This window comes from Dryobates pubescens, chromosome 2, assembly GCF_014839835.1.
Source record: "Dryobates pubescens isolate bDryPub1 chromosome 2, bDryPub1.pri, whole genome shotgun sequence".
Classification (NCBI taxonomy): domain Eukaryota; kingdom Metazoa; phylum Chordata; class Aves; order Piciformes; family Picidae; genus Dryobates; species Dryobates pubescens.
The window spans coordinates 31,956,870-31,976,032 of record NC_071613.1 but is presented as its reverse complement, the minus strand read 5'-3'; the positions used below and the strand labels follow the sequence as shown (position 1 = coordinate 31,976,032).

The 19,163-nt window shown below is 45.3% G+C and overlaps 2 protein-coding genes across 2 annotated transcripts; both read left to right on the top strand.

The window, feature by feature from the left end:
- The first annotated feature begins 2,754 nt into the window (after positions 1-2,754).
- On the top strand, positions 2,755-3,821 carry HOXD12 (homeobox D12). The gene is made up of 2 exons (XM_009906641.1): positions 2,755-3,316; positions 3,583-3,821. The coding sequence occupies exons 1-2, from the start codon at positions 2,755-2,757 to the stop codon at positions 3,819-3,821; spliced, it is 801 nt and encodes a 266-aa protein (XP_009904943.1).
- A 6,315-nt stretch (positions 3,822-10,136) lies between these two features.
- Positions 10,137-11,607, top strand: HOXD11 (homeobox D11). Its single transcript, XM_009906640.2, has 2 exons — positions 10,137-10,743; positions 11,372-11,607. Exons 1-2 carry the CDS (start codon positions 10,137-10,139, stop codon positions 11,605-11,607), a joined length of 843 nt encoding a protein of 280 aa, XP_009904942.1.
- Positions 11,608-19,163: the final 7,556 nt, after the last annotated feature.

Genomic DNA, 19,163 nt, shown 5'->3' with positions numbered 1-19,163 from the left:
CAGCGCGTTTTTCCAGCCATGTCTGAGTCAATCCTGCCATCTCCTGGACAGACTCCGGCATAGGCAGGAGAAGCTTCAGCAGCCGCGTTTCCGAGTGATAAATGAGCGAGGGAGGCTAACTCGGTCACACGCAGAGCAACCTTCATCTGTAAACTGAAAGAGCATGTTAGTGAAATTATAGCGCGTGGTGAGCTCTGGTGTTCAGGCAGATTCGGTTGCCTATTTAAAAGGGGAAAGGGAAAAAAAAAAAAAAAAAAAAAAAAGACGGAAAGCATGTGAAAGCAGCCCTCCGGGTCGCTCTGTTCCTCAGCGGTGACATTTCCTGTACAGACACAGGCGAGGGGACACACGCAGCATTAAAACACCGCCCCCCAAAACAGAATCCAGCTGTGACTGGGAAAACCAGTGCAAGTTCTTCTGAGGCTCTCCACACTGCAGTAGTGACCAGCCACCCCTCAGCAAGACATTTCTGTCATTTTTTTTCCCTAAAGATTTAAACATAAACATCTCTTTTCACTGCTGTGTCTCCAGCTATTCCAGATTTTGCTTCTCATATTTTTTGATGGTATCATTTAGCAATTGCAGATCAGTTGAGCATTAACTGAAAGCTCTGTTTTCTCTAAACTTGTAGAAGTTAGTTTTAAGTGTCACCTTTCTTTCCGGAAACTGGGAACTCGCATACGTTCTTTGTGTTTATTGAGGGCAAAAATATAGTCCTCGAACACAAAATTTTCTTTCTGTCTTCCGAGAACCGAAAATCAAATTTCATCTTTTTCGTAAAATGCGATTATAAAAATAAATTATTAGTCACTCCCATGGCGAGGGGAAAATAAAATAAATTAAAAAAAAAAAAAAAGAGGCAGAAAACAAGTAATTTAATAAGAGAGAGATTCAATTGGTAGACATAACTCAAACAATAAAAATTAAAGGCAGTGGTCAGTAATATCCTCCAGCGATGCTTGTGTGGTCCTGTGTGGCCTGGGAGAGAGCAATAATTTAAAGATTTCTTCCAGGGCAATGAAATTACTGCAGAATTTATCCCAATTTCCCATTAAACACAAAGATGAATTTGATTAGGAGAATGTCAAGAGGGGCAGCGTCTCTGGTCTCAGCATAGAAATAAAACCCAGGTTAAGACTATGATTAACAGGATAATAACACGGAAAGTTAGCCCTACCTTTTAATTAGCTTCACGTTTTTACCGAGGTAATGAAAGTAGCGAAGTCTGGGCAGTAAGGCTAGAGCTGAAGTTGGGCTCGCTCAGAACAGGGGAGATCCTCTTGGATAAGAGGCCAAGGACACAAACGCCTGGCTCGGGTGAAGGAAGGGCCTCTGAAGTCTCCAGCGGGGAACGTAGGGCCGAAGTGCCGGGAGCGGTCCGGGAGTGCGGTGCCAGTCACCGCCGCAGAGCTCGGTGGGATTCTGTAGAGGTGCTCCTCTCTGAGACGGCCTGTCCCTGAGGCCGTTGCAGGTGCCTTTGCTAGTCGGCTTGCCTCTCTGGGAAACACATTGTGTCCCGACTCTCACGCTTTGGAAAATAACAAAAGGAACCTCCAAAAAGGATGCTTTCAGTTATGATTTTATTCATAATTGCTCCGGTGCTACGGAGAAAATGGGAGAAATAAGGGAATAACTGGGATCTTGTTTGATCTCTACAAAATATAAAATATACACGCATCCCAAAATAACACTGCAATAACACTGTAAAAGATAACTTTCTTGACAGGGCAGAAAAATTATTTAGGTGGGTTGTTTAAGGAATTCTCTTAGTACTGCTGTTATTCTCATTTTGTTGGTGTTTGCCTGACTGTATTTTAAAGACTAAATAAACGTCGAGGTTTAGAAGCGTTAATCAAAAACCTTCGGAGTGAAGATTAGAAATAAACAACAAAAAAAAAAAAAAAAAAAAAAAAAAGAAGAAGAAAAGAGAACGAGAGAGATAAAAAGGGCAGATGTGAGGACCTAAGACAATAGTAATTATTAATGTATCAGAATAATGACCCCAGTAATACCTGATCAATCAAGATTTTTATTGAAAACGTATGTAGATGCATATCATGCCTCTCGCAATTAAAACCAATGCATAAACAAAACTGAATGAATATGTGTTCTGTGAGCGCACACACCTACAAGGTGTACGCATCTGTACAGGCGCAGAAATGCATGCGAGTGCCCTCCACAGCCGCATGTCCTTCCCTTGACTGGGAAGGAATCATGGCAGATGATATTCAGCCTGCCGTGCCCACTCACGGGTGCAGCTTTCTCTCGAGAGCTGCACGGCGCAGGACGGCTGGCTCTGAGGTCGCTGCCAGCCGGGGGGCATCGCCAGGCTGGGCGTTCAGTCTGGGGTTGCCCTGTCCCCCCTCGGCAACTCGTCAAATACCTGCTTTCCCCTCATCTTTCCGCTAGCGCTGCAGCTGTGCCAGCAGGCACCAGGCACTTTTATAGAAGTGTAGACCATGTTTTCCCCTCCCCTTTAAGAGCTCGGTATTTTCATATTTCAAGTGTTATCATAAGACTTTTTAAAACAGGGGAAGGGGGGAAAAAGGAGAGAGAGAGAGAAGGAAAAGGGAAAAAAAGCGGGGCGGGGGGGGGGAAGTAGAACCTCTGTGGCTCGGTGACTGGAGGCGGTGCTGAAATTACCGGCTTTGAAGAACCTGTCTGCAAAGTTTCGTCCAATCGTTTCAGGCTTTCCGCTTATTCCCTGTTGTAACTAAATACTGCTGTAAGAACAGCTGAAGTCCTTTGTTGGAAATGTGTGATCGCAGTCTCTACAGATCTGGCTACGTTGGTTCTCTCTTGAATTTGCAATCTCCAGATTCCTTTTATTTTCCTAATTTGCGGGCTAATGGCAGTCAATTGGCTGCTTTGCCCACCATTTCCTACCCCCGGAGCTCGATCCCCTGGACTTGCTCAAGCTCGTGCGCAGCCCAGCCGCAGAGCCACGCGTTCAGCGGCGCGGCACAGCCGTACCTTCCCGGCTCAGTTCCAATCAACATCAGCTCCAACGGCAGCAAAGAGTGCCTGGAAGACAACACTAAATATTACGCCCACGACGCGAGCACCAAACAAGAGGAGAGATGCAGGCAAAGGCAATCTTTTGCAAATGACCCAACTGCTACTCACGCAGCCAACTTAAAGCCCGTAAAGTATGACCACTCGAGCCTGCAGAGAAGTTTGCATGGTTCGGCTGCTCTTTTTGAAGTGAACTCCTGCACTTCCAGCTTAAAGGAGGACATGAAGAATTCCGTCAACTTGAACCTGACAGTTCAGCCCGCAGCAGTCCAGTCATGCCTCAGACCTTCAGTGCAGGATGGTATGCCTTAAATATCTCGCTTTATGTAGAAGCGACCTAGAGATACTTGCTTTCTAAGAGATGTCTGTAATTATTTTATAAGCCCTCTGTAACCCATTTGGAGCGATAATCGCTTGATCCGATATGGGAGTAGATAGAAATTGTGCTGACAGATGTGCTTTGCCCGATTTGCCGACCTAGCTTATCCCTGTTATCTTGCGGGTTATTTGCATATTCCCTTTAATACGCAGACCTGATCTACTAAATTATCGACGTGTTTGTTGTAGGTTTGCCTTGGTGCCCCACCCAGGGGAGATCAAGAAAGAAACGGAAACCTTACACAAAACAGCAAATTGCTGAATTGGAAAACGAGTTTCTCCTCAATGAGTTTATTAACCGACAGAAGAGGAAAGAACTATCAAACAGACTGAATTTAAGTGATCAACAAGTTAAAATTTGGTTTCAGAACCGGCGGATGAAAAAGAAAAGAGTAGTAATGCGGGAGCAGGCGCTTTCTATGTACTAGAGCAGAGTCCACCCATTCCTGCATGAACTTCTTGTGCCCGGAGTGTTCACCCTTAGAGTAGAGCGTATTCGCGAGTGCAACGCGGGGAGCGTGTGGGTTTTGCCATTTAAACCAAGATCTCGAAATGCGTAGGATCCCAGAGCAAATTGGCAAACGCCGAGTTTTTAGATAAAATGAACAAGACAAGTCGGACAAGCATGGAAATTCCTATTATCAGCTTTTTACCTTTCTTTCTCCATTTATATAGATTTTCCTTCTCCTTCTTACCCTCTCTTTCCCGGAAGAACTAGCTGTGCTAAACTAAAATCGATTTATTTTATCTGTATGTAAACACCATTCTGCAGCAAAATAAAGGAATGACTCCTAGTAAAGACATCAACTCTGTGAGTCCCGGCTGCTCCTTTCATCTGCTGCCCTGCACGCCGGGGCAAGCCTTCGGCGCCGGCTTCTTTTGTGGTTAGGAGTAACCTGCTCGAGCCGCAACGGACGAAAGTGGTTAAGAAAGAAACATCTTTCTACTTTTTTCCCCCCACACCTCCGCTTGGAGCTGCAGATCTGGCCGCAGCCCGGCGTAGAGGGCACGTGACACCCGTGCAAAATCCGCACGTAATCTGCGCGCTGGCTCCGCAGTGGCAGCCGGGTCCCGCAGCTCCTCTTGCGGCTGCCCACACCGGCGGCAGAAGCACGGGCAGAGGGAGAGCTGTGTGCCCGCCGGAGGGGCTGGGCTGCTTCCCGGGCGCAGAGGAGAGGCTCGGGAAGAAGTCCCCCTCCATCCCCTTCTCCCACCAGTTCGGCTGCCAGGGGAGCGGGGTCCTGTGGTGGCAGAGGGGCCGCAGAGCAGGGAGAAGTGGTCCTCACGCCGCCAACAGCTGCCGCTGCCGTCCCAGGTGGTCTGACCGGGCCCTACCCTCCTGCGCTGCTGACTTTGGCCTTGTCCAAGCTCTGTCCCAAACAAACAGGCGGTGCGCAGGCCGCGACAGGCTGGGATCGGGGCTGGGGCCAGGGCAGGGTTAGGGGAAGCTGGAGCACCGTCTCTCTCCGAAGGGCTTCATGCACAGGGCAGGGGAGAGGCCTGGGCTTTGAATGGGTGTGATGATTTTGTGAGACTGTCCCTGTGGCCGTTTCTGCAGAGGTTTTTATGAGGGAACGTTTTACTTCATCTTTTTTTTTTCCTCTCTCTTTTTTTTTTTTTCCTTGGTTTTCTTGGTTTTGTTTTTGTTTTCTTCCCTTTTTTCCCCCAAATATAAACCTCAGAAGATAATCCAAACAGAGGGGCTGGCAGCATTGCCCAAGCCGATTGATTCTGGGTTTAGAACGAGAATGAAATCGATTTTCCTTACATCTTGCTGACAGGCTTTCTCTGCTGGGATCAGGCACCCTCTGCAGCACCAGAGCAGTTGAGCTGGCCGGGACTGCGGAGACAGGGGAAATGCTACATGTAAGCTTCGTCTGGTGTTCAGAAAGTAAACCCCAACACAACAAAAAACAAATAAAACAAAACAAAAACACCACACCCCCAAACAACAACAAAATCCACAACACACACTTCTAGGGTTTTAGGCCTTTTGGTTAAAGGGCTTCCTAACAAAATTCCATCTGTATCTGTTCCTAATGAAGAGGCGTTTCCACAGGCGAAACCTTGGGTTGTCTCTCCCAACAGTATTAATTGTGGTGTTGGAGCCTGCGCGAATTTCTGTTATGTAAAGTGGGTTCAGATATGACCATATGCAGCTAGGGCGTGTACAACAAGGGTAAACACAGGGAACTGCACAAAGCAGATACCTATTTAGATGGGGTTCTTGCTTTCCTGAAGGCAATAAACTCATTATTTAATATATTTGAACTTTGCTCATTCCCACTGATTTGGTTGCAAGTACTCCTCTCAATAGCACAATGGTCCAGATGATTTTGGAGGCAAATGCCGGATTTCTAGGAGGACAGAAGCGCAGCCATATTTCCGAAAGCGTATCAGGGAGCCCCTAAGGTAATGCTCGGGTAGTGTTGCGCTAGGGAGCCGGAAAACCAGCCCAGTTTGGAGGCGCTTTTCTCGCCGTCCAGAAAGGCCACTCTTACTGCATTGTCCGATACAGACAAAAACCTGACTGGCTCATGGTGGAGTGACTGCCAGTGCAAAGGCGGGGGCCAAGCAGGGCTGGGCGAAAGCTCCCCGAGGGAAGGGAATGTACACCTAGCCATCTACATGCAGATGCACAGCCCATGTGTCCCCTCAAATCTTACAGGCATTCAGCCCTGGGCAAAGAGCTGGTGCATTGCGGACAATAAAAGTATCTTCTTTCAGTAGCATTTCCCTAATTGGAAAGGAAAAAAAAAAAAAAAAGGTAGAAGCAACCGCAATGGTGCAAGCCAGGAGGAAAAAAATCCAAACCATCAGATAAAGCCTCTTGTTATATCCTGGAATACTGTTCAGTCAGCTACAGTCAATGAGAAATGGACCCTTTACGTCCTCCTTCCCTGTTATAACCCGTCCCAGCACAACCAGTCCCTTTATTACATGGATGATGTGAAATCAGAAGAGGAACTTCGGATGAAAAGATGCAAAACCCAGTGTATTATTTATCAAACTTATCTGATACAAGACGATGGCTTGTTGCTAAGCTTCTAGTCTCAGTCACCCATGGAACGAGAGAAAACAGAAGAGGTAGGATCTAAACTGCGATGTGATACAAAAGTATGTGTATTATGTGTCTCTGTATATGTCTGGGTAGATATTTCATCAGCTCCCGTTGAGTGCACTGTGTGTGCGCACACACAGAAATACATTAGTGGGCTCACAGTGTGTACGGAGACATAGGCGGTAGAAAATGGTGCATGATTTCACGCGTGGACATACTCCAGATTCTAGCCATTCCTCTGAAGCAGCGCGCGACAACAGTCGTGCCTGGCGTGCGGGGAGGCAAACACGCATATGGCAGAGCCGCAGACCCGGGCGCGCCCTGCCCAGACAGCTCTGCCTGCCCACACCCGCCCCGTGGGCACATGTGTGTACACGCGTGTGCAGCAGAACTGGCGGGCGTGCCGGAGATGCACCCAGGTGAGGTTGATGTACTTCACGCCTTCCGGATGGATTATTTCGGGTGTCCTCACAGCTGTATTCGGCCCCCTACCCCGGCTTAATGGGTGCGTGTGGTGTCGGGGAGAGCAGTGAGCACCACCTTGCTACGACTCGCATCCCTCCGCAGCATGCAGGAGACTGTTCATCCCTTTATTTACTCCAACATAAACATCTTTGCATTCCGACCACAGCCTAAACGTGATAAAGCCCTTCCGAGGGGGCTCTCTATTCTTTCTCGTTTGATAAGGCTGCAAACGCAACTGGGCTAGTTGGGAATGGCTCTGGATGCCTTTGTGCTTCCTAAAAGAGCATAAATAATTAAAGTTTGGCAGGGAGGAAAAGCTTTCTTGCAGAACTGTAGTGGCAATAAATGAAATGACTCAGAATCTCTTCTCCAGTCGGTTTTTACGAGAGCTGCCAGACAGTGTCTGTTCACGTTCTCCAGATACTAGGGGCGCCATAACAAAGTTAAGGTCAAGTTAGTGTCTTATCTTGGGTGGCATGAAACCACCGCATCTTCTCCAGCCGGATCGGGAGCACTTTTAACCCGAATGTTATGCAAGTCGCCTTAATTTCCACGGAGTGCTTTTGGAAATGTCACTTGGATCCGAATACTTGGTAATTCCAGGCAACGTTTGCAGATGTTTCAAGACGTCTAACGGTAAGGCATTCGCCAGACTATGTGTATTATGTTCATTTATGTTTCGATGCTATTTAATCTGCCTAAAGGAAGCGGGGGGGTGGGGTGGTGGAATAGGAGGGGAGGACATGTAATGCTGAGAGCGGGGCTGAGAACCGACCCCAGTGTGAAAATGCTCTGGCAGGCGGGGACCCCCACCTCTGCGTTGTTCCAGCGAGGTCTTTGCTGCGATATTGGTCTTACATTCCTCAAATTAGATGGCTTTTTAAAGGGACTGCTTCCTAAAAGGGCTGTTTTCGCGTTAGCAAATCGTCGCCGTGTCTTTGAACTTGAATTAGTGGAAACCAGTTGGCTCCTGCGACACAATTTAATTGATGCTAGGATTGCTGTATCGAAAGGAAGGTGAAGGGCTCTGGCTAAAGCGTAATTAGTTGTCTGTACGGTAAAGAACGTGAGTCCCCATACTTTCCCATAGCCATCTCCCCTAATGACATAGGCGATCAGAAACCTGGGGGCACAATCCAAATGGAACCCTGCTCCGCTCTGGTGCATGCGAGGAGTAGTAAGTGACACAGGAGCCATTTTAACTGCAGGCATAATTTGTAGGAGATTGTTCATGTGTTGCAGCAGAATTGAGAGGGCTCAGAAGTTACTGATAGGAGGAGTGAATGGTGTTCTTGTACATTGATTACTAGTGATACCTTGCGAGAGTCTATCTGCTGGGAACAATGTGTGGCGTTTGAGGTGGTTTGCGAGGCACCAAGGCAAAACTACAGTAATGAACAAAAGAAAGGCGAAAGGGAAGAAAGGAGGAAGAAGGAATGGGTTTCATCTTATCTGACTGGCTTTGGTCTTGGTTTTGAAAGAAGGCAAGCTGGGCTGCAGCGTGGAAGCCCCTGAGGTTGCCCTCGCCTTCTCTGGGTGCTCGTGGGATGCAGAATGGGCCGTGCCGGTGGCCGCAGCGAGGAAGTGTGGGGGAGGCTGCGGGGCGCAACCGCGACTGCAGGGCTCCCGCCCTTGGAGCTTCTCCGCGGCACGGAGCCGGGGGAGAGCAACCTACCTCCGGCAGAGCCCACGACGGGCACCACCACCTCGCAGAGACGGGACCCTCATGGGCCTTCCACACACTCACCCACAGCGTTTTGGGGCCAGTTCCCTACCTGCCGGGCTCTCTGCTTGATGTGGGTGTCGAAGACTGCCTTTTCGCAAGAGATCTCGGGCCTGCCGCCTGAGTAGATCACCCGGGGGTTGCTCGGGTGGCAGGGGTCGATCCTGCTCGGCGTTGAGAGCTCGCCTAGGTTTCGGGTTTGTTTGGAGAGTGGCATGTGGCGAGGATACTCTGGTTATGCTGCACAGTGGCGAAAAACAGGCATTCCCATAGAAAGCTGGCAAACGTTTCCGCAATGAGGAATTGCTCCAGCATGGGGCCATTGCTGGAGCGTATTTGTTCTCTTCTCTTGTTTTGTCTTTGTGGCCCGGTTTGTGCTCGCTTGTGTAAATTAATATTTTAAGGAGAAAAATAGAATTAAAAAAATAAATAATACTCAATATAAAAAGAGCCCTCGAAGGCAGAGCGGCCGCAGGGCTGACGGGTGTTGTGCGTGTTCCTCGCTTCCAACCCTGCTTTTCCCTTCCAATTAAAATTAACATTTTGGTGGGAGTTGGAGACACGGGTAACAGAGGTCACTTTGTGTGCTACTCTACTTCCCAAGGAAAGCATGCTTGGTGGATTTTCCTTCCTGTCCTAGTCATTTGCTTTCCAGAAGAGCCCGAAAGTGTCTCACTTTCATAAAGCCGGCTACTGAGAGATATTCTGTTTACGTATTTCTCATTTCAGTTTGTCTCTGGCGCCCTGACACAAGCGCGTAGTGTTTGGGCTTATAAGCGAGGGAAAATGAGGTGATCGGGACTCAGGCTTTGAATTTCGTGACCAGTTTTGATGCCAACTGTGGACTGCTAGAGCCGGGCGGGCAGATCCACTAGTGCGGTCGAGTGTGTGAATGGGACTTGGCTTTCCTGATTGAACCTTGCCCGCCCACCATCCGCCGGAGGGGCCGCCAGCCAGCACCGCTCTAACGAGGAGCGATAGCGGTTCCGAACTGAACCCGGCCAGGAGCCCGCACCCAGCGCTCCGGGGACCGCCTGTTCCTCGCTTCCCGCGGAGACCGGCGGGCCGGGCGGTTATGCGGCCAGGGGGCTGCGCCCCTCGGGGCTTTCCTTGAGCCGAGCTCCGGCGGTGGGCAGGCGCCTGCCCGACCCCAGGTGATCAGCCGCACCACCTATGTGTGTCTCATTGCCCGGTGGAAGGATGAGGGGGAAAACCGGCGATATCTGTACAAAGGCTTCCCTCCTCTTCCCGTGCTGGGAGGGCTCTTTGGAGAGATCTTAGGAGCCTTTCCGAGGGGCTGATATAGATATAAGGACATTTCTACATCGCGTCACGTGACATAATTACCACTAGAATCAATCAAGATGAATTGCACGTCAGCACACGGTGGGGATTTTTTCTTAGTTGATCCTGTCCAAACCCTCTTGTGCAATAGATGGATCTTGTTCAATGCATTGAAGCCTCCTGGTTGCTTGCAATCGCAAAAAGGAAGACATGACTGAGTTCGACGATTGCAGTCACGGCACATCCAATATGTATCTGCCAGGGTGTGCTTATTACGTCTCACCCTCAGATTTCTCGACGAAATCCTCTTTTTTGTCGCAATCGTCGTCCTGTCAAATGACTTTTCCTTATTCTTCTAATTTGCCTCATGTCCAACCTGTGCGCGAAGTAGCATTCAGGGAATACGGATTAGAGCGCAGCAAATGGCAATATAGGGGCAGTTACGCTCCTTATTACTCAGCTGAAGAGGTGATGCACAGAGACTTTCTGCAGCCTGCGAACAGGAGGACGGAAATGTTATTCAAAACGGACCCTGTCTGCGGCCACCACGGACCGTCTCCCGCCGCCTCCAACTTCTACAGCTCGGTGGGGAGGAACGGCATCCTGCCGCAAGGATTCGACCAGTTTTACGAGACAGCCCCTGGACCCCAGTACCAGCAGCACTCCGAGGGCGAGGGGGACGTGGACAAGGGCGATTTGAAAACCCAGAATAGCACTTGTAGTAAAACACCTTCCAGCCAAGAGAAGAAAGTGACACCAACAAACAGCGCCGATTCCCCTTCTGGTGAGGCTGTTGCAGAGAAGAGCAACAGTTCAGGTAGGTATCAGTAGTAAATTGGGGGCAAGAGTACAAGGCCAACACTTTGTCAAGCCGCATTTTATGTGCAATTTTATAAGCATCCAAAGGATTTTATATATCCTATAAGATTTCCTTTACCGTTGTAAAGCGTGTTTACGATAGGAAACCAATTTAGGTGGGCTTAAGGTATTCTTGGAAGAGGATATTAATTGTTATTAAATTGTTGATTTGGTGGGGGGGAGACGGGGAGATTTCACGGGTAGTGCTCGGAGCTGCCTTTGGTTTAAGGCTTAAGATCTTCATTTGTTTGGGGCGGGGTGTGTGTGTGTGGGGGGGTGTGGTGGGGGGGTGGTGAGAGGAGTTTGAGAAACTTGGAATTTTTCCAGCCCATTTAAATATCTGTCTGTATTGCTTGGTGTGCTCACTTTTAAGGAGAAGTTGGGAAATACACGCACTTTTTTTGTCACGCAGAGAGTAAAAATCCCAGGAACATATATGTATATATACATTTATATATATACAGTTTGTTTAACTGCTAGAAGGTTACTTTCTAAGCAATGGGATACTGTCAAGGTCTCTGATCTCTTCCTAGCTGAATATGTTCGTAGCAGCAGCATAAATCAGTTTCTTCTCTCTTGAATTTCAGCAATTCCCCAGCGATCAAGGAAAAAGAGGTGTCCCTATACCAAATATCAGATAAGAGAACTGGAACGAGAGTTTTTCTTCAACGTGTACATAAACAAAGAGAAAAGACTGCAGTTGTCTAGAATGCTCAACCTCACTGACCGGCAAGTTAAAATCTGGTTTCAGAATCGAAGGATGAAAGAAAAGAAACTGAATAGAGATCGGCTCCAGTATTTCACTGGCAATCCCTTGTTTTGAAAAGGATAGGGGGAAAAAAAAAAAGAGGGAAGAAGAAGACAAGAAAGGAGACAATGGCTGTGTTTTTGTTTTGTTTTGTTTTGTTTTGTTTTAAGAGAGGGAAAGACAGAAGGAAGAAAGAAAGAAAACAAAGAACATCTTGGTCTCTGACCTACCATCTGAATGCAAAGCTAGATTGGTTTACATGATACATCCACCCTGCGGAACTCAAAGTTTCATTTTCATGTGCAACTCCACACACTGAACGGCCACTGGAGATTTCGGGGCTTGGCGGAGCAGATGCCTGATAAAGGGAAAATAGGGTAAATCCAACTGTCCACTCTCAAGTGTTTCTCGCCAAAGGTGCTTTTTCCCCTCTCTCACAGTACCAGCAATGGACCTGCAGCTTGTCTGGTAGTTTTTGCTTACAATTAATTGAGTTCGGGGGGATCCGTTGTTGCTTTTGAGCTAGAGTATCACTTTTCCTCCCTTTAAGTGAATGCGGTTTATTTAAGAGATGGTAAATGTACGTTCACTACATATAAAAAAATATATATATATGTTTCTACTGTCTTTCAAAAGCATGGGCCACTGACTTTCATGTGAATAAATGGTTTATGGTAAAGTTAAGGTTATAACTTCCGTGCACTCTATGGATTTCAATTTCTGAAGGAACATAGTTCTTCCCTGGCTAAAGCCAAGTTCAGTTAAATAATAACGAGAGGAAGCCTTATCGGGTTATTTTAAATGCATTTTAATTAAGCAGTTCAGTTATCTAACTCTGCCTTTGTAAGTGTGCGTAACATTCCCTGTTCGCTCTGAGGCAAGGCCAACATGGCTGTCTGCGACCATCACTTCTGATGGTGCTACAATTACTATAAACAATGGAAAAGGTTGGGGTTTAACGTGTTCGGGCCCAGAATTCCCAACACCAGTTACTGTTTACTTATTACTGAAGAGTGAGACAGAAGACAGAGGTCTCGGAAAGAGTGAGAAAAGAGGGAGCTATAAACAATTGGCATTAGTAGGACGGGGAAGGGGAAGAAAAAAACCCCAAAACACACACACACACACACACACACAAAAAAAAAAAAAAAAAAAGGAGAAGGAAGACAAAACAAAAAACAAAACAAAAACAAACAAAACAAAAAAAAAAAACACAAAACAAAAACCTTTTGGAGGTAAAGGGATTGACCTCTTCGCTACGATTGCCGGGCAGGACAATCGGAGCCGGCTCTCAGCCGGGGCACAGCGCGGTGCCCGGTGGTGTCGGGCCCTGAGCGGGGGCAGACATCAGGCGTAGGTCCTCTCTGCTCTTCTCGCCTCGCTGCTTTATCCTGCCTGACCTGGCTGGGCTGTTTACAAAACCTTGAACTGTCTAGACAACACCATAAAACCCGAGCTTCTAAACAGCTTAATTGGGTTATATTATACACCTTCTGGTGGGTGAAAGAGAGATTTCCGCAATCTGCAATAAAGGCCAGGAGTGAGAAAAGAATTTGCCTTTTTTGAAGAGGACGAAGTGGCTCTTGCTATGCTTGCACGCATGGAAGGCTAAAGTGTTCAAATTAGTCAGGAAAAGCCTAAGGATTAACAAAATCGAGACATGGAAGTGGAGGGCGGTATGTCTAAAATTTTTTTTTTTAAACCCTTTAGCAAGAAAAACATAAGTGTATGCCTTTGAACTTCCAAAATGTCAAGGTCATCACCTTTAACCTTTCTGAATAATTAGGCGCCTTAAGGTTCCTCTGTTATTTTCAACCACCACCCACTCTCTCTCTCTTTTGCTCTCCCTCCCTCTCTCACACACATGCACAACCACACACACACACTTATTACCACATAGCTGGCCGTATTAGCAAATACATCCCAACGCAAAGAAAATCCCATCTGGGTCGAGGTGAGCTCTCCACGGTGTGCAAGGAGCGTGGCCCACTCTAGTCCCCACCAGCTGGAACATGGTGGCCTCCCTGCTTTCCTTTCCTTTCTATTCCCTGATTTCGACTCAAATATCCTCTTTTTCTAGATTAAACGGAACCAAAATTTTAAAAATGAAAAAAACCAAAAAGCCAAGACCAATACAATGAAAACCCACACCACGCACACACAAAAAAAGACCAAAACCAAACCAAACAAAAAAAAAAAAAAAAAACCCACCCACACCCCCCCCCAAAAAAAAAAAATCCACAAAAAACCCCCACCACAACAAACAAACAAAAAACCCCAACCCATCAACAGACCAAAAAAATCCATGTGAGTGCTGTAGGAAATGCTTCGTAATTTAGGGAGAAAGACGGCATTTCTATGCAGCTTCTCTGCGGATGTGCGTTTCCCCACAAAGCCCATTCATTAGAAATGCACGGAATCGCGGGGAATTTCTCAAAGCATTTCGCCTGACCTTATCGGAAAATTCTCGAGTCTCTCCCGAACCTTAATCCACAGGACGAGAATGAGTCGTTTGATTTTCTGTTCCCTGCAGTGCTTTAACAGTCTGGTTTAGCTGATTAGGACACCGCGCAAGACGGCCGCGGAACCCGAGACACCCTAGCATTAATCCCAGTAATAGCAGTTTTAGGTTTCTATTTTAAAAAGAAAGGAAGAAACCCATGACTGCGAGCAGATTGAGCTGCGGAGAAGGACCCGGGAGGGGAGGTAGTTCCCGGTGCTCGGCGGCCGGCGGCCACCGGAGGGCGCGCCCAGGCGCTGCAGTGCCACCGCCGTCCTGCCGCTCCCGCCCGCCTGCCCCTCATCATCATCCCTCTGCTAATAAAATATCTAATATATAAGTAACGATAAGATTTCAAGGCCTTCCAAATGAGAAAATAAAGCATCAAAAAGATTTATTAAACAAATAACCCATAACCGTGACGTGCTGGAGAAATACGCTGCTTTAATTTTTTTTTTCCTTTTGAGTCGTAATCTTTTATAATGCATCCGAGATTTTTAAAAATCCCATAATTTTAAGAGAGAAAAAACCCCACCACAAACAAAAAAAACCCACTCCAACCCCAGTGATATTTAGAATCCGTTCCCTAGGATGAAAATCTTTTTACCGTTTAAGCACAGCCTTAATGCAGACGGAACAAAAGTAATTTAAAACCCTATGCATTTCCACAGTTTATCTTCGATTGTTATTCTACACTTTTCTTAAATAAGCCTCTAGGTATAGAAAGCATAGTTTAAAAACGTATTTTATTTAAATGCGAGATTAACGTTAGATCCTGAGAGTGCTAATTTTTAAAAGAAAGATATTAAAGAGAAAATAAGATATTTTTAATATCCAAACATCACCTTGCCAAGGCATTGCTGAATGCAGTCCCTCTCCTTAAAAGTACTACAGAGATCTATTAAAATTAAACTAGAGATTAGAAAATTAAAGTGAAGCTTATGAATTTTCTGCATGCTCTCTGGTGACAGAGCACATTCCGGTTTTCTGTTTCATTTTTCTGTTTTATTTTTTTTACCTTCCTGTGCCCACTTTTGGTCAGAATCTGATGTAAGAAAGGGCTTTGCTGTTTTCTGATTATTTCACAGAATTAATCGAAATCTATTTCATGTTGGCTCAGCCTTATTATGCATTTTTTAAAGCCCAGTCTCTCGTGAAAGCATTTGTTGGCACTTTGTTTGTTGGGTTATGTACTGGTGTTGTTTGGGGCTTGTTTTGTTTTGGTTTGGTTGGGTCTCTGTTGTTGTTGTTGTTTGCTTGTTTTAGAAGTTCATTGTTAACACTTTCCTAGAAATAGCCTTTCCGTCGGTAATAGAATGGCATTGTACAACCCAAAATCCATGGGTTCCCTGACGCCAAAGGTAGTCCTTGCAGGCACAGTTGATCCCAATCTCTCGATGGAGTTACCCATTTTGAGAGGGAAACCTTTAGCGAAGTTTCTGTGTTTGTTTTTCTTGGCGTGAGAGTGCTGCTTGTGAGAGCCCACAGCAATCCCAGACCCTTCAGCCTTCATTCGAGGGACTTTAAACCCTCGCAACGACACCGAGGCCGATCTCAGCGGATGTGAACGGGTGATGTGAGGCAGGATGTGTTGTTAATTAAAACAACAACAACAACCAAAAAAAATCACCACCACCACCCCAAAACTCCGAATATTGAAACGTTTTCTTTCTTCTTTTGAATCATCATGCAAACGTGATGATTCTGTACAAGTCTATAACCTCTTACATATATTTTTAAAATTATTTTTTATTTACTATTTTCTCTGCTTTATTCCTTTAGACAGAAAGGGCTGTGAGCTATTTCCAATGTCTTTGGGCTTGTCCTTTAAGGAGAATGAAAAGGCTGTTTGCTTATTTTCTGATTAAACTACAAATGCGGCAGGAATGTGCTGAAAGATATATGTACAGCCCAAATACCGAGGCTGAGGGCTGCATTGGCGACCAATCTATGTGTTAAAATCTGGCTGTACCAGATACACATTTCTGTGTCCACAGAAATATAGAAATACAATAGAGGAAGGGCTGAGGCTTTGGGGGAAGCTGGGAGTACAGTGAGTGCTACTGTGTGATCCCCACGCTCAGAAACAACAGCTTTGAAGAATGGCCAACGTGCTAGTTTGTTTATTTTATAAGTTTTCATATTTAGGAAAAGGCATAATGTCATCAGTATGTGTGCGTTCCCCACCTCCCACCCCCCAGTGGAAAAAAAAACCCAACAAACAACAAAACACAAAACCAAAAATCCAGGGAATCTGAGCCTTCAGCCCAGACACTGACTCTTTCTATGAAAATATGTAGCATAGAAATCTGGGCAACGTGACAGTTGCATAATTAAAAGAAGAAAGGACACGATATCTTAGCCAATATTTTTTTCCCTCCTTAAATAAAAACTATCCTTCTATCTTGCTGCAATACAACAGCGTGGCATAAAATAGACAATCTGCTCTTTTAAAGATATCCTAGATAAAATGCTGAAATCGAGTAAATGAAATAAATTTTATTAAAAGTATCCTACATTCCAGCCTGTTTTGAAAATAAGATATTTGTCTCAATACCTTTGTTACTGAAGGCATCTGTGAAATATCTGGCCTCTTTCGTACCTCCTTCCCATCCCCCCTCACTAATGAGACACAAACACGGCAAATTGCAACTATAAGACTCCTCAGCACAGCCAAGACAAAAAATAATCATATAACTAGTAATAAGGTTTAGGAAGATAAGGCAGTGAAAAATTAATCCCTACCACCGCGTCTGGTAAGCTCAAATTTCTAGGCCAGACATTTGCTAGAGGAGAAAACCAACGTCTACCTATGTTATTACAAAGAGTAATTTACATCTGCATGGACACACTGCTTGGGTTTTTTTGGGGTGGTGGTTTGTTGGTTTGTTTGTCCCCCCCCCTTCTCGTTGGGAAAAATATGGGGCTCTGAGAGCAAAACCTTTATATTAATGTAGATTGTATATCTCATTTATTGCACAATATTGATTTATTTATTAATGTTAATTACTTGATTCCATTTTAATATGATTTAAACCAAGACTGACATTAAATGCCCAGAGCCTAAGTCTTCAGTTCCCTAGTGGCTCTCACATGTTTATTCAACTTCTGTTTACATTAGACTTAAACTTTCCTAATGTTAATATTCAATAAAAAATTGCTGGCCAGTTTTAGAAACCCTCATGATTTATCGTGAGCCAGGGGTCTTATGAAGCCGTTTGCCAGCCCTGAATACGTTATTTAAATAATTATCATCACAGTTATCATCTCAGTTTCCACACAGTGACATGGAATAAATTAATATTTTCAATTTAAAAAATATAAAAAATCCCTCATGTCTGATCAGGAACCAAGAAGTCAGCTCCTCCAGCACCACCGGGGCTGGCGTGGAAAGCAGCTCCGCATTCCCTTATTGTTTTAACTTTACTGTGGGCGAAATCCGCTTCAAACCTCTGCGTTGATGCTTCAGCTGGGATATTTCTGGGACCCCCTTTTCTTAAAAAGTGTGAATACAGATTGTGAGAGAGTCGTTTGGTAGACATAAAATTCCTGATTAGATTTAACAGTCAAGTTTTAAATTGCATCAAGGAAAACAGTATTTGGTTTCCTTAAGCTTTGTGGGTTGTCTGGGCCGTGGTGGAAGAAGAGGAAATTGCTAGAAGACTAGGGGGGGGACGCCGCTCTCAGAAGAGCGTCATGGGCTCAGCCGCGACTCCTCTGCAGGCGCAGGAGTCTTAGCAATGGCTCTGATCATGATCTTAAGCAGGCTGCTAGCCGCAGCGCCCGCTCCGCGGCTCAGTCCTCGGCGGCGGAGAAGCGTGCCTGGGGCGTGCAGGGCTGCGCCCGGCGCCTACAGCACTGCTGGCAGACTTTGAGAGCAGATAGTATTGAGAAGGTAGTATTGAAACTCTCCGGCAACCCAGGACCTGGAGGCTCCGTCTATAAAAGACACTGGCTCTTAACCTGACAATGATGTTGTATTTGAACAGCTGCGATAAGGTTTTAAAAGGTCTGTCTCATTGCCACAGCGAAATTTTAAACGAGGTTGTTTTTTTTCCAGCAGCGTAAAGCATGCAGTAGAGTGCAAAATAGCCAAATGCCAGGAAACAGGAAAATTCAAATCCACGCTTGTGGAAAACTCATGTTTTCAGCTGTGCAAAAAGATGCATTTGAACTTAAAAAAATCCTTTCACGCGCAAATCTGCTCTTGGGGATCTGAGGGTAGAAAGGCCCAAAATAAACAGGCGTGTGAATCTGGAAAGAAAAATTATCAACAAGTTCACTTTCTCAGCATGAGAGCGTGTGACAGCATTAGTCCCAGAAGATAAGAAATACTCCATGTTGATAATATTGTGAATTTTAAAATGTATAAATATCTATTATATTTTAAATAAAAAAAGGAAAAGAAAGCAAAAGAGGAGAGAAGGGAAAATGAAAGGGAAGGAAAGGAAAGAGAAAGGGAGGGAAAGCAAAGGGAAAGGGAAGGAAAGGGAAAGGGAGGGAAAGCAAAGGGAAAGGAAAGGGAAGGGAAGGGAAGGAAAGGAAAGGAAAGGAAAGGAAAGGAAAGGAAAGGAAAGGAAATCATAAACAATTTGCACCATCGTTGCTATAAATTTAGTATCTCTAGGTGTAAATAAGGGCACAAAGTGGAGGGGGAAACAGGCAAACATATTTAAAATATTGGGATAGAAAATTCTGATTTGCCATTTAGACAGTTACAATTGGTTTCGAGGTTGTTTTGTTAGGGGTAATTTTTCATTATTTTTTAAAAGAAAAACAAATAAAAGAAAGAAATAAAAAATTGCTCGAGGAGTTGCAGTGAGGATATGCGTTTCTGTATGATTTTTAATGAGCAATACTACAGAAGGAGAAATAATCTTTAGGATTCAGTTTCCAGGATAAGAGAAAACATTACCCTTTTTTTTCTTATTCTTTTTTTTTTCCCCCCAGGCGATCGAGAGAGAGAATTGTAAAAAGATTTTAGGAATGTAGTTTCTGTATAAAACTCGAGTTATGACAAAAGTCTAGCTTTTAATATTTGACGATTTGTGTTAAAACAAAAATTGACCTTCTCGGTTAGCAGCGAGGAAAAAAATCAATAGTATAATTTTCAATAATTCATAACGCGAAC